General features: G+C 44.3%; 1 protein-coding gene across 4 annotated transcripts in view; it reads right to left on the bottom strand.

Moving 5' to 3' along the window:
• Positions 1 to 14,106, bottom strand: part of LOC131693169 (rho guanine nucleotide exchange factor 18) — a 68,362-nt gene that overhangs the window by 31,394 nt on the left and 22,862 nt on the right. For 3 of the 4 annotated variants that reach the window (XM_058980781.1, XM_058980783.1, XM_058980782.1), the window contains exons 8-12: positions 10,153 to 10,224; positions 2,521 to 2,627; positions 2,362 to 2,432; positions 2,218 to 2,273; positions 1,279 to 1,365 (exon numbers count right to left, since the gene is read on the bottom strand). In XM_058980781.1, the coding sequence (XP_058836764.1) occupies positions 1,279 to 1,365; positions 2,218 to 2,273; positions 2,362 to 2,432; positions 2,521 to 2,627; positions 10,153 to 10,224 (393 nt within the window). The remainder of the gene's footprint in view (positions 1 to 1,278; positions 1,366 to 2,217; positions 2,274 to 2,361; positions 2,433 to 2,520; positions 2,628 to 10,152; positions 10,225 to 14,106) is intronic. The other variant, XM_058980784.1, reaches the window with a different exon arrangement.

The following is a 14,106-nucleotide window of genomic DNA, read 5'->3' as shown; positions in this document are numbered from 1 at the left end:
CAAATCAGAGATTTTAGAAATCCCATCTTTGTTTTGCTAATTTTTAAGTATTTTCACTAATCGAAAGAAAAATTAATTTCAACGCTAAATTGCTCGAACCTATAAATAGAGACAACACATTCATATCAGCATCAGTTATGTTGCACCGATGCATTGTAACAAATAGTGGCTCTTACTTCTTTGCGTTGCGTTTCAAGCATATGTATTGTTTGTATGATCAAATCTGATTCCACTTGATGCAGGCAGAATGGGAAACCTACTGGAAAAGAACGGTATTTGGAGCTTACGAGTAGAATAGAATAAGAAACCGGCTAGATTTTGCGAAGTTGCCTGTGTCCAAAACCGTTTAATTTATCTGAAATTCCTATCATCTGAAGTACTGAGCAAACTATGAGAATGTTGAAGAAAATGTCAACCTTCAACGTTTGCTAGAATGATTGAACCAACCTGATTTGAAAATATAGTAAAAATCTTCAGGGCACCTGCGATAATCGACTTTTTTTTAATTCAAGCGCATCTACAAAACTCTAAAACTCAACTATGGCTTCCGTGTTTCATAGACCAACACATCAAAAGATAAAGAAACAACCTATTTTTGATATTTTGGATGCCCTATTGTATTAGTTTGTAGTTTGGTGAAAATTGGGACATTCGAAGTTTAGTTTCTCATAAATACGAGCATTTGTGATCCACGAATTTTGACCTACGGTTTGTGAACACCAGGTGTTGCAGACATTTGAACAATATATCCTCAAAAATCTCAAACTTAGTACGTAACAGATGCAAATATGGTAGGCATACAAAATCGATTTTAAACTATGGGGCCCCATAATTTCCAAAAGAGATTAAATCCTCGATATATAGCAAACAATCGCGAATGCCACTGGTAATGGTAAGACGATGAGAAAATTCAGTGTGATCAATTTGTTACAAGCTTATGAGAAGGGAAAAAGCTACCAAGTAACTAACAGCTTTCTACTCAAAAAGCAAAACAGTGTACGGCGTGATAGGGGAAGTGGAACAGGGCAGTTTGAAGAGTTTTGTTTTTTTGTGAGAAAAAGATACCGAATATGATCAAACTGTTTTTGTTTGTGGGAAATTAGTGAAACTGCATTGGATACATAGAACACGGGGGAGTCTCTAAGCGCCGGAAGCGCAAGCTGCCCACCCCTGAAGAGATTTGTTTATTCTTTGTATTTTTGTTGGTGATTATAGACAGACAGAGACAGAGATAAGTATGAGTGAAAGAAAGTGAGAGAGAATTTTGACTAGCGTTACCTAGCGTGAGCGGAAACCACGCCTAACTTGTTAGCGACCAATCTCCACGGAGAGTAGCATCCAGTCATTTTCTTGCCGCTTTTTTCACTGATTGGTTTTTTTTTGTGGGTTTGGTTTTTGTGTTTTATTTTTGGCAATTTTGTATTTGGGTTGTTCAATGTTTTGCGCAATTGGTTCATTAGAGCGGATTTGGGTTAGCATTAATAACAAGAATAGAGACATTGGTGGCTGATTATTAGAGTGAATTTTCGGTATAATCGTTGTCACACAATGGACGATTGTATCGCAATGAATGAAAAGTATGTCGTTTCTAAGTTAGGTAACAACAGAAAAAATGTAACCCTACCGTAAACAGTCTCGTCTTTTGATTGAATCTCACGAAACAAAAAGTTTATTATGACTTGAACGAATAAGCTCATAAAAAGCAAACAAATCAACTGAAGCTGAAAGCAAATCTTCAACCCAAGAGAGAAGAAAACAAAATGAAACAGAATCAAACTTAGTTTGAACGTAGTGACGAAACATTTTGCGCTTTGAAATGAAAAGTTTTGCCACTCAACACATCCACATCATATCAATTCATTCGCACTAGATTATATAAAAAGAATGCAAGTAGATAAAAGCATAAAAAATCATCGCCCATAACCTGGATGCAGTTTAATTTCCACTAGTTAGATCGTGGTTTAGTTTTACGGCGGACTAGTTGCTGTTTTATGCGGTGCTTTAGCATAATCGCACTATTGTTTCCCTAGTGTTAATATATAGTTGGCAAAAGCAACACGGCAAACAAAGGTTGGTTTGTTTCTCATTTTGTCACTATACACTAAGCAAGCTAATTTCGATGCAATTACAATACACTCTCGATCCCAAAATAAAACCAAATATCGTATAATCAAGAGGCAAACGACAATGAACGGAGAGGAAAAAGCGTCTAGTTACCTGTTGGTTGAGTTCTTCTTGTTGGAACCGGATTTGGGCTGCACTTGGAAATATTTCTGAAATATTTCAATCCATTAACATGTAGTTTTTTGCGGCAGCTAGGACTTTCTATCGTCAGATATGTTCGCCAGTGATTGCACTTACCTTTGCAATTTTCGCCTTACACTCGACGGCGTGGTCTTTGTAGGTGGCCAAATTGATAACTGCTCCGCAAGCTTGAATGAGAGATAGGGAAGGAAAACGGTTAGTGAATCGGCTGAATCGCTTTGATTGGTAGGGGGCCTCTGCCCGATTAACACCAACCATCGCAGGTGGAATTCTGTCCCTTGGTTTTGGCTTTGTCTTTTTTCTTGCGAAAAAATAGCGAGCCTCGTTTCCTGCGCTTTTCCGGAAGGTCGGTGTAGCCCTCGCTGTAACGATGCGAAAGTTGTGATTAATAATGGTGTTTAAGCAGAAAAATTATTAATTAGAAAAACAATAACAAAACAGACAGGATTATTTCCACGGTTCTTATGTTTAAGTGAGATGGTAGTATTACTGTGGTTTACACGATGTGTTTAAGATCTCGTGATGGAACACATTAACATATTCTGTACATAAAAGTTAGAACACGGCAGGATTACTAACTAATTAATTGCATTGCCTTAACTTATCCCAATAGTTGGGAACCTTGAATAAATCAGCAGATTTAAAAAAAATACGGTTTCTTCACCATTGAATTTTTTAAGAGCTCATATATCTTGGAACATTAGTGATATATTTTAAGACAATCTAAAAATGGTTCCTTAGCATTTGTAAGTAGTTTTCAAATAATTTCATATTGTATCCCTCTAGTTTAAATAAAAAAATACTAACTGTCTAAATCGGTACCATTAAGCTTCAAAGGTACCGTGCCTTACCAATTAAACAGACTGAATTAGTGATATGTGATAATCCAAGTAACATTTGGGGTTACCAATGAACACTACCGATTTGGACTCCAAATCGGTTGTTTGATTTGGGTCGGAGTTCCAACTGAAAGCAGTGAGAATTCTGCCTGTGTTTAACTGAGTAAAACTGTAATTTTACAGTCAGGGAGTGCTGGGTTTGGCCCAAAATCGATGGCCTCTTCGAAGTTCTCTGTTGAACGTAATTTTAGCTTTTCTCTTCCGTCTTGATGGCCATCAGTCGGAGAGTCTTTGTAGTTGAGTGGTGACAAGAGGTCCTGCCAATACCTCCCCCTTTAGTGATGCGGCTCATACCTCACTGATAATACTGCTGATCAATTGACCCTGCGTAGTCGTGTTGCAGCCGTTGCCATGTATTCTCCGGCGCTGGCCAAGATTCCAAATTCGTCTTCCAATCGCACTTGGCCACGCTGGCACATTTTGTAACCTTATCGTCTGGGCCAATTCAGGTACTACCGTGCAATCGACCGCATGCGTTCGACTCCCAGGTAACCTGTATGTAATTGCTGGAGTACGCGTCTTCTGGAATAGGATGGCACTACCAATCTCTCACCATACAGGAGACATCCAACAACGACGGACAGTCCATCACGTCACAGATAGATTTGCTGTATTTCATGATCAGTAGTATTCGTCTTCCTTGAGTAGTACGTCATCTGATTTCGTTCTGTTCTTGATCTCCTTAAACAAAAGCGGAAAAGCCTGTAGTGACTCGTTAATACTGATCCGAATACTTTCTTCCAATTCTAGGGTGACGATTGCAAATTCCTCGTCTGGCCGCACGTGACGATTCATAAGCCGTGATGGTACGTCAGCATGGCCAAAGCTATCCGTGTGCACGTAGCAGATTGTAAAATCGGAAAGCAGTAGCGTTAGGGCCCATCGCTGTAGACAGTTGGCTGTGTAGACGGGAGTGTTCTATTTTTATCCGAAGATTGCTAAAAGTGGTTTATGATCGGCCTTTAGAGTGAACCGATGACCAACGATTATCCTATGGAATCGCATTACTGTAGCGCTAATCCTTCCTTCGCGATCTGACTGTAGTTGCTTTCAGCAGTTGTCAGGTGGCGGGAAACGTGACAAATAGCAATTACGAATCCATCGGGAAACTTATGCGTGATACGGGCGCCCAGCTCGACATTTGGCGCATCTGCCGACACGACGATTTCTAACTTGGGATTGTAATGCGTCAGCAACTACGGTGATTGGAGAAGTTCACGGAACCGATCGAATGATTCCTATCACTCTGGCAATTATATGAGCTTTGCACCAGTTTCGAGGAGGAGATCCATGGGCTGCTGCAACGTGCGCATTCCCTTGACGTACTTGTAATAGTTCACAGCACCTAGGTATGCCCTTTTATTATCCCAAAGCTTTCCAACCGGTTTAGTTCATCTTCTATGACGCTCTCCATACTGTAGGCAAGGCATAAATCCCCGACTACATACGGGGAACGTGCCATTTAAGCCAATATATTCTGATTCCTACTGCAGGCAACTGGTCGTTTTGAACGAAACACTGGTTTGGGGTTTCCCTCGAGTACGAGCTGCATTAGATCGAAGTGATCAAGAAGACTGGCAACTCTGTCCAGAATCCGGAGACAGTAACAGCAACGCCACTTGCGGGTAAAGGTGGTACTTTCCATAGTGATGTACACATATAAATTTTTACATTAAGCTTCATTAACCCATTATTGCCCAACCTACTATATATAGTAGGTACTAAGAATAACTCCTATTACTCAAGTAATAACGCAGAACAGGCATTATCAACGAGTCAATATTGTTCATATTCTCCAGCAGAATATGTTTAGAGCAGTTTGAGTGGTTAAACCGGTGTTTATGTTTTATTTTTAATCAATTTTCTCTTGAGGGGTTACACATTTTTGTTAGGATGAAAAAAATCGAATTTTTGTGAATTAAATATTCTGAAACTACATACGCTGAGGAAAATTTTCTCAAAGTTTCATTAAGATCGGAATACTACAACTTGAGTTACAGCTATTCATAGACCGCTACCCATTGACCACTCTTAGGCGGTGCGTAGTGTTTGATACGCTAGACCGTTGACTTGCTGCACCGACAGTAAAACTCGATTATCTCGGAGTTGTATTTTGTAGAAAAGTTCATCCGCGGCGATCACGATATCTCAGGAATCGATTAACCGATCAATCTTAGATTTTCACTGGTTGTTCCTTATTATATCAGCTACCTTGAGTGCAAAAATAATTTTTCTGGAATGACCACATCATTTTTCTTCGATCGGAAAACACAAGTTGTGATGCGCGTGAAAAATAAGTTGGGCAATAATGGGTTAAGGCTCCAGTGACGAATGAAGAACTACTCGCAGTGGCTAAATCCCTAGCAATGAACAAAGCTCCAGGGCCGGATGGAGTTCCAAACAACGCTCTCAAGGCAGCGATCATAGCGAACCCGAACATGTTCAGGCTAGCTATGCAGAGATGCCTTGACGAGTGCCGTTTCCCCGATAGATGGAAAAGGCAGAAATTGGTGCTGTTGCCGAAGCCCGGGAAGCCGCCAGGCGACCCATCGGCGTACAGACCAATCTGTCTGATCGATACGACTGGCAAACTGCTTGAGAGGATCATCCTCAACAGGCTAACCCCGTACGCGGAAGGTACGGACGGTCTGTCAAGCAACCAGTTTGGCTTTCGGAAGGGTAAGTCCACAGTGGACGCTCTCAACTCAGTGATAAATACTGCCGAGATAGCGATCCAACGAAAAAGGCGAGGTATTCGATACTGTGCGTTAGTGACACTTGACGTGAAGAACGCATTCAACAGCGCAAGCTGGGATGCCATCGCGCTCTCGTTACACCGACTTAGCCTACCGGTGGGTCTGTACCGGATCCTGGAAAGTTACTTCCAAAACCGCGTACTGCTATACGAGACCGATGCCGGTCAGAAAAGGGTTCCGATTACCGCCGGAGTCCCGCAGGGCTCGATCCTAGGCCCGGTGCTATGGAACCTCATGTATGACGGGGTTCTAAGACTGAAGTTCCCTCCTGGGGTCAAGATCGTCGGCTTTGCCGACGACGTAACCTTGGAGGTCTACGGGGAGTCAATTCCTGAGGTAGAACTAACCGCAGAACACGCGATTAGCACGGTGGAGGAATGGATGAGCGCGAGAGGCCTGGAGCTCGCTCATCATAAGACGGAGGTAGTTATCGTCAACAACCGCAAGTCGGCACAACATGCAGTTATCCATGTGGGAGAAGTCGCGATCACTTCACAGCGAAGTCTGAAGTCTCTTGGAGTCATTATAGACGACAAGCTGACCTTCGGCAGCCATGTCGACTATACGTGCAAGAGAGCGTCGACTGCTGTTGCGGCTCTATCGAGAATGATGTCCAACATGCTTTGAGCTACGTGGAAATAGGGGAGCCCGCGAGCGCACCAGGGTGACCTCGGTCGCCAGATGGCAGCGTGAGTGGGACAACTCCTCAAAAGGTAGGTGGACCCACCGGCTGATACCTAGCATATCGAGCTGGGTGGGAAGACCCCATGGGGAAGTTCACTTCCACCTGACACAATTCCTGTCAAGCCATGGCTGTTTCCGACAGTACCTCCACAGGTTCGGGCACGCCGAGGTCCCAGCCTGCCCGGACTGCCCAGGTGTAGACGAAACTGCCGAACACATACTGTTCGTATGCCATCGGTTCGACGTCGAAAGAAGAGCAATGCTTGACGTCTGTGGCTGGGACACAACCCCTGATACCCTTATTCAGCGGATGTGTCAATCGGTGGAGAAGTGGAACGCAGTCTCGGCTGCTACCATCCAGATTGCCTGTAGGCTACAGGTAATCTGGCGAACCGAGCAACAGACGACGGGCACGGCTAACTAGTGATTGGTTAGCTGGAGCGAAAAAGGCCAAGCGCAAAAAAGGGAGTGAATGGTCTGTTCATGCCGAGGCAGGTTTGGCGCAGCGACTGGCAACCGCGTAAGGGGTAAACCCAGCCACCCCGAAGCAAGACAGAAGAGTGAGTGTATAGGCGTATAAGTGGACTGCCTCATGCCAAGACGGGAGGGTCGTAGCGTAGTATGTTGGGACTTAGCTATCGATGCCTCATGGCGTGGCAGAGGAGTGAAAGGGTGAGCATCCAAGTCAGTCTCACACGGCATGTTAAGGGTGAGCACAAAAGTCAGCCTCACATGGTATGTCAGAAGTAGGGCCTAAGAAAAATGTCCCACATGGGATGCCAGGGGGAGTGACAGAGGTACAATAGAGTGGCACGATTGAGAGTGAATCAGGTGATAGGGTGAGCACCCAAGTCAGCCTCACATGGTATGGGTGAGGCGAGCACAAAAGTAAGCCTAGCAAGGAATGAGTAAGGTGAGCACACAAGTCAGCCTCGCAATTAACGAAAAAGGTGAGCACAAAAATCAGCCTCATGTGGAGTGTTTGGGAGTGAATCAAGGTGCGATAGAGAGAGAGCACCCAAGTAAGCCTCATACAGGACGTATGAACGCGTGAGAGTGAATGAGTACATTAAGTACAGCCATCCCCCCACAAGTAATACCGAGAGGTAGTTCCTGGGAGGAACGATGGCGGAGCCCAATGGAGTTTAGTCGGTATTAATGGCAGCGTCACCATTCGAGCCCTACACGCCCCCAGTGCACCCCGTGCGGTAGATTGGACCATACCAATAGCACGTGTACTGGGCTAGGACGTAAAGGACTTCTCCATTGTAAAAAAAACACTTGCCGAATGGGTCATTATGCCGAACAGGTCGCTATGCCGAACGGGTCATTAGGCCGAATGGGTCATTAGACCGTATGTGCCAATGGGCTGAATGTCATTAGATTAAAAGCATCGTTAGCTAGTTAGTGTTTTATTTTGAAATAAAATCACACTTATAAAAAATAGGTAAAAAAGAAAATTAAAATAAAAAAGTCAGTTTGGCTTAATATAATCGCTAGCTACAACCATTTTTCGATTGTTACACTGCTATAGCGCATGCGGTGAAGCCAATGTGACGCGACCTAGCCGCATAACCGAGATCAAGGATCCAAAGCGGCGTAAAACCGCTAAGGATCCGCCGAATGAGGTGGCCGCCAACCCGCCGTCGGAAGCGGCGGCCTCTCGTACCTGTGATCCACTCGTTTGCCCGGATTACTTTAAACATTCCAATCATTATTCTACTGAAAAAAAAAACCCGTAAAAAATCGCCCTTCATTGAACGTTTTCAGTTCCAGTCGCTCTACATATTTATCATTCTCTTTGGACGCTTCGGCCTAATGACTCGTTCGGCCAAATGGCCTTCGGCCTACTAACTGCTTCTACCTAATATCAGTCGGCGTAATGACCGAGAACCTTCAAATTCGCTGCATATTTACACCGAGAAAGATGACGTAAATATGCTAAACATTACTTTCAAAGGTCAATTGTTCTTCATTGAAAACTGATCATTTGTAAAAATACTTGTTTTCAGTTCCAAAGACTATATTTCTCATCCTGTTTGGTGCATTCGACCTAGTGTGTCTCGTCTTAATGACTATTCGGCCGGATGACCCTTGGACTAAGTGGTCAATCAATTTTTAGAAATTCTGCCATGTTCATTATTGTATTATCTTTTAGGGTATCCTTCCTTCTTTTTAACATGAGCTGTTCTTTTGAATTTAATCTAATTTCGTTTAACTAAATCAAAAAGAAATTAAAGCAGTTTTCAGTAATAAATTCAAGTTGTGATATGCACCAGCTCATCAATAATACCATGGGTTACTAAAATGACCTTTTGTGATTCGGCCTTTTGTGCTTCGGTCTTTCGTAGTACTCCGGTTCGGATGTATATGGGGAAGTCCACGCAAAACTTATGCGATCTTCTGTATTGCAAGTATGTATGTAGACAATTTCATGATTGCTAGTTTAACTGCTTTGCAGTGTGTAAAGATTCTGTAGTCTACACCATTCAATTCTGTATAATATAGGGGACCACGATGCTTTCAAGGTTAAGTACTTGAAAGAAGACGTTCAAAGCGTCCGTTCGTGCCATTACCGTAATCCAACTATATAACTGACGAATACAGTTTATAATGAGGAAAATTAAAGAAAATTTTAAGTGTAGATTAAATATATCGTTTAGTTTTGTAGGTCTAGGATTATTTGATACATCACGGTATTCTGTTAGTTAGGAACCATTCATATATGACGAACGGGGAGAGGGAGTGGGTACGGCAATTGTGACATATGGGGGCTAGATCGTAAAGTAACATGTTTTACTGAGGAAAAAAATCTATTACGTAATAGGGAGGAAGGATATAGAAATTTGTGACAATTTACATAAGATAGAAGGAGTCCATTTAGAGAAATTTTTATGTTACGTAATTTATGAATGGTTCCTTGATACATAACCGATTGCAATTAAAAATCGAAATATTGAATTTCCGCCGTTCGATTTTTTTCTATTGGTAGCGTGGGCAACTAATGCGTATTTAGTGTACATTGTAGAGAATCGACTTGCCCATCATGTACACTAGCTTCGCAAGCGGAAAATAGGAGAAAAATCGAAAGGCACAGGTTTACTATTTTGATTTTCCAGTGCAACCAGAATATAATTACATACAATTACCTTAATTCAAGATTCTTCAAAAGGTACAAACGTTTACCAATTCTCATTAATCACAACAAATAACAGCTAATCTTTGTGAAAGAATTGTAACGAAACAGCCAGAAGAGGATGTAAGACAGCGAAAGTCTCCGAATAAGAGTGGAACGAACAAACAACCGATGTGTTAAGTATGTATGTGAAGCAAACTAATTAACACAACATATATCAAACAAAAACAAAGCAAAACACTAATCTAAGAATATAGGTATGTATGAAGGATGTACAGATCAGAATATTAGACGAACGCGAGAAAAAGGATAACCTTGGAGCGATGATTCATTGAAACCACACAGAGTGTAGGAGAAGAGTTCGGTAAAGAGAACTGAGAGGGCGAAAGTGGGCACAAATACACACACTTACGTTTTGTCTCTCACACAGAGCAGAGATCGATCGTCTTGGGTTTCATCTTCACTGTCGGAAAGATGCCTTGTACTAGCGAGTGTTTTTTTTTTTGATTTTTCGTGTTTTCATTGTTTTGGATTTTGTTTGTGTATGTGTGGTTCGAAGGAGAAAAAGAAATTGAAAAAAGCAAAGAAAAAACAGAAAAAATAAGCAACAATTAACCAAACCAGATGTACGGTTTCGATGGATATTCGATTGAACTGTGATTGAATATTATAAAATTGTATAGCTGTACATAACAACACCAAGTTTGATAAACAATGACAACCAATTTAAAAAGAAATCAGCAAATCAGCATGCTTTTCATTCCTACTTATGAGCATAAACTTTGTGATAAAGATAAAGTTCACATCGATGTTATTCATTGAATGTATGTACAACTAGTATTTTTAACTGCCTACATTATGCTCACATCACTGAAATCTGTTAAAAAGCGACTGCTCTATTGAAGGTCGATTGGTTCCTTCCACATAGAATAGTTGTTCACTGGAATAAGCGATACCAACAAGCCCATGCAATATCGTAGCCCACTTGGAGATATAATCTCTAACAAACCATCCGAAGCAGCCAGCTGCTTAGTCATGAATAAAGTCCTACCCCCTGTACAAGCCTTGTTCGGGGTAATACCGATCATAGTCGATGATCCTCCGGACTCAATCCCCTCCCGGATAAGTCGAAACACATCATCTCGAACCAACGAACAACCGTACGTCTCTGACACGTTTTCAGGCAACTCACCACACCCAACCTCAAGCCCCTACACTGGACAAACAACGAAGGCAAACTGACGCACACTGACGAACACCAATACAAAGCAACCGTCTAGTGAGAAGTACCACATCAAAATCTCAGTCCATCGTTCACCAAGAACCAACGCTGGTTACCCCTGGCATCTAAACAGTACCAGATCTGATAGCAGACCGACAGAGGACTTAGTCTCAAACAAATCATCCGAAACCGCTAGCTGTTTAAATAGGGGTAACGCCTTCTCCCCTGCATCGGCCTTGTCCGGGGTAGTACCGGCCACAGTCGACGATCTTCCGGTGACTGCCCCCATGTAAGTTGCAACATACATTTTCCCATCAACTAACAGCCGTACGCCTCTGGACCGCTTCCACGCAGCTCAGCATATCAGCTCGACTGACCTCCCCCCCCTTAAGGAAGAAAAACCGACGCCAAATGACGAACACCAATACAAAGTAACCACCAAATAATACCACCGAAATTCCGGCCCACCGGGCAGTAAGCTCCATTGCCGGATGCTCTTGGCATCCAATGAGATTCCACAATTGGAAACCGACCGAAGCAACATCAAACCTAACAGGGAGTCAGGGAGAAAGCCGTCTTTCCTGCATCGACCCTGTCCGAGGTAGTACCGACCATAATCGACGACCCTCCGGTGCAGGAGACTTCCTGGACTTCCAGGCTGTCACATTCTAAATTCACCCGATCTCAACAAGATTATCGCCCCTGACGCCCTTCCAGATAGCAACGATCCTCCACATCCGCCGAATACAATCATTCTCCGTCCACGGCCCCGCTCACTAAAGGGGGATCGTGTAGATGTACCACCCACTCCAAAACCTAGCCAGCCCAGCTACCTGGTTCGGTGAGGATGCCTATCTTTACTGAGTCAACCTCAACAGAACGGAGTCACATATCACAAAGGATCAGAGGACGCGAGGAAAGCGCGTCCGACCGCACATTTTACCGGATCCAACCAACCGCGGAGCAGACTCAGTTCCGACGATTGCAGCATATGATAGTGATAACGACTTCCCCTCCCAGCTCACACTCGCCTGACAGTGGAACTTGAACGACCTCCGGGGTGGCTTGGGGAACCTACATCTGCAAACCCCCAACTTCAACCAATATGCTTGGCTCTCCAAGAAACCCACATTTTAGACGGGAGTAATCCCGGACCGTGGCTAGGCAACCGGTACTCGTGGCCGGCTAGAAGCGGAGGTAATCCGGACCGACATCTCATCATCACCGGTACAACTCGATACGGAGCTTACAGTCGTGACACGAATCATAACTGCTAAAGCAACTAGATACCCCCTTTTTGGTGATTGGGGACTTCAACGTCCATCGTCCGGTCTTGGGATCTGGTGGAAGCGACCAACAAGGCAATCGAATTGTCGAAGTAACGTTATTGCACTTTACAACAGAAGAATTACCTATATCCGAGGTCAATACTCCTCAGTTCTGAGTATATCGTTCTGCTCCTAGGATCTCCCAGGGGTCTCTGGTTGGTCAGTTCTCGCAGACCCCGGAAATAGCGACCAACCACTCGCCGCCGGTGCTGGCTATATGCTCAAGAGGTCTGGGTCGCCTACGTGGAGGCACTCTCAGACTCCATCACACCAATCGTGAATAATACACCCGACCAACTAATGGCTAAAATCGTCCATGCCGCCGACCGTATCATTACCCGCACAAGCGGCAAACCCCACCGCGGACAACCCTCTGGCGGAAGCCGGAGGCCAGTCAAGCCATAAAAGACCACCGCAAAGCCCCGCAGATACTTCAAAAAGACCACCGCTAGCCACCCCATGAAAGATCAAGCGGCTACAGACTTTCGTAGATCACGAATCCTGGCCAGAAAGGCCATTGAGACTTTGAATATCAAGAGCTGGAACGCGTTTCTCCAAGGAATATCTCTTGATGTTTCTACCGCTGAGATTTAGAGAAGAGTGAACACTCTCAGTGGGAGAAGGAGGCAAGTCGACTTCTCCCTTACCGAACCACAACAGATGAACCTCGAAAATCGCCGAAGAACTCGGTAAACACTTCAGCTCGCTATCCTCGGACGCTGTCCTTCCTCTAACCTGCTTAGCACTTCCATAAGGCTCCAGACAAGCCTTCAATAGAGCATTCTCCGGGATAGAATTAACGGCGGCACTCGCTACCGCCCACGGTAAATCGTTTGGACTGAACGACGTCAGCTAAGCTATGCTACAGCAGGTTGGACGAATTCTGTTGAACTGTTTGAACCGCATCTGGAATGGCCAACCCGTTTCATCCTCTTGGAAAACGACCCTAGTAATCCCCATACCAAAGAAGGGAGACACTCCCCATACAGCGAAAGACTTTCGGCCGATTAGCTTGCTACCTTGCGTAGGGAAGCGCGGATGGTCAATAGACACTCTCTCAATAGAAAACTCTCATCTTGACCAGCGCCAGTTCGCATTTGGCAAGTGGGAGGGACCGGAGCCCATCTCGGAGAAATCATCAGGCAGGCCCAGGTGGACGGTATGCATGCCGACATAGCTATATTGGATATCGCGAAGGACTACAACACAGTCTACCGCGAGGGGATTATCCGGCAACTAGCCAACTGGGGAATCACCGGAAACCTTGAGAATACATCAAGGACTACCTCAACAATCGTGTCTTCCGAGTGGAAGTCGGCAGTTTGCAGTCCGGGACGTATGTGGAAGAAAATGGTGCTCCACAGAGATCAGTCCTTGCCGTCACATTATTCCTTGACAGCATGAACTCTCTCTTTGCATTCTTGCCGGGGGAGTTCACATTATCGTCTATGCCGACGACATCGTCGTGTTGGGATGATCGACCGCTCGAGTGAGGATAAAACTCAAAGCCGCAGTGAACGCCGTCTGAAGATGGGCTGAAGCAGTGGGGTTCAACATAGCCGCAGCCAAATGCTCAGTATCTTACTGTTGCAATTCCCATCATCTAAACACTTACAGATCGGTCAGATTTAGAGACGCTACTATCCCTTTCCGCCGAGAACCAAAAATGCTCGGTATCATGCTAGACTGCCGTGTCATCTTCGTATCACACTCCCAGACAGTCTAGACGAGACTACGAAAGCAGGAAGCGCCTTATTCGAGCCATCAGTGCCCGACATCCGACCTGGGACAGCAGAACTACCCTGAACGTCGGTAG

Source organism: Topomyia yanbarensis, chromosome 3, assembly GCF_030247195.1.
Source record: "Topomyia yanbarensis strain Yona2022 chromosome 3, ASM3024719v1, whole genome shotgun sequence".
Lineage (NCBI taxonomy): Eukaryota > Metazoa > Arthropoda > Insecta > Diptera > Culicidae > Topomyia > Topomyia yanbarensis.
This window is presented reverse-complemented; position numbering and strand designations above follow the sequence as displayed.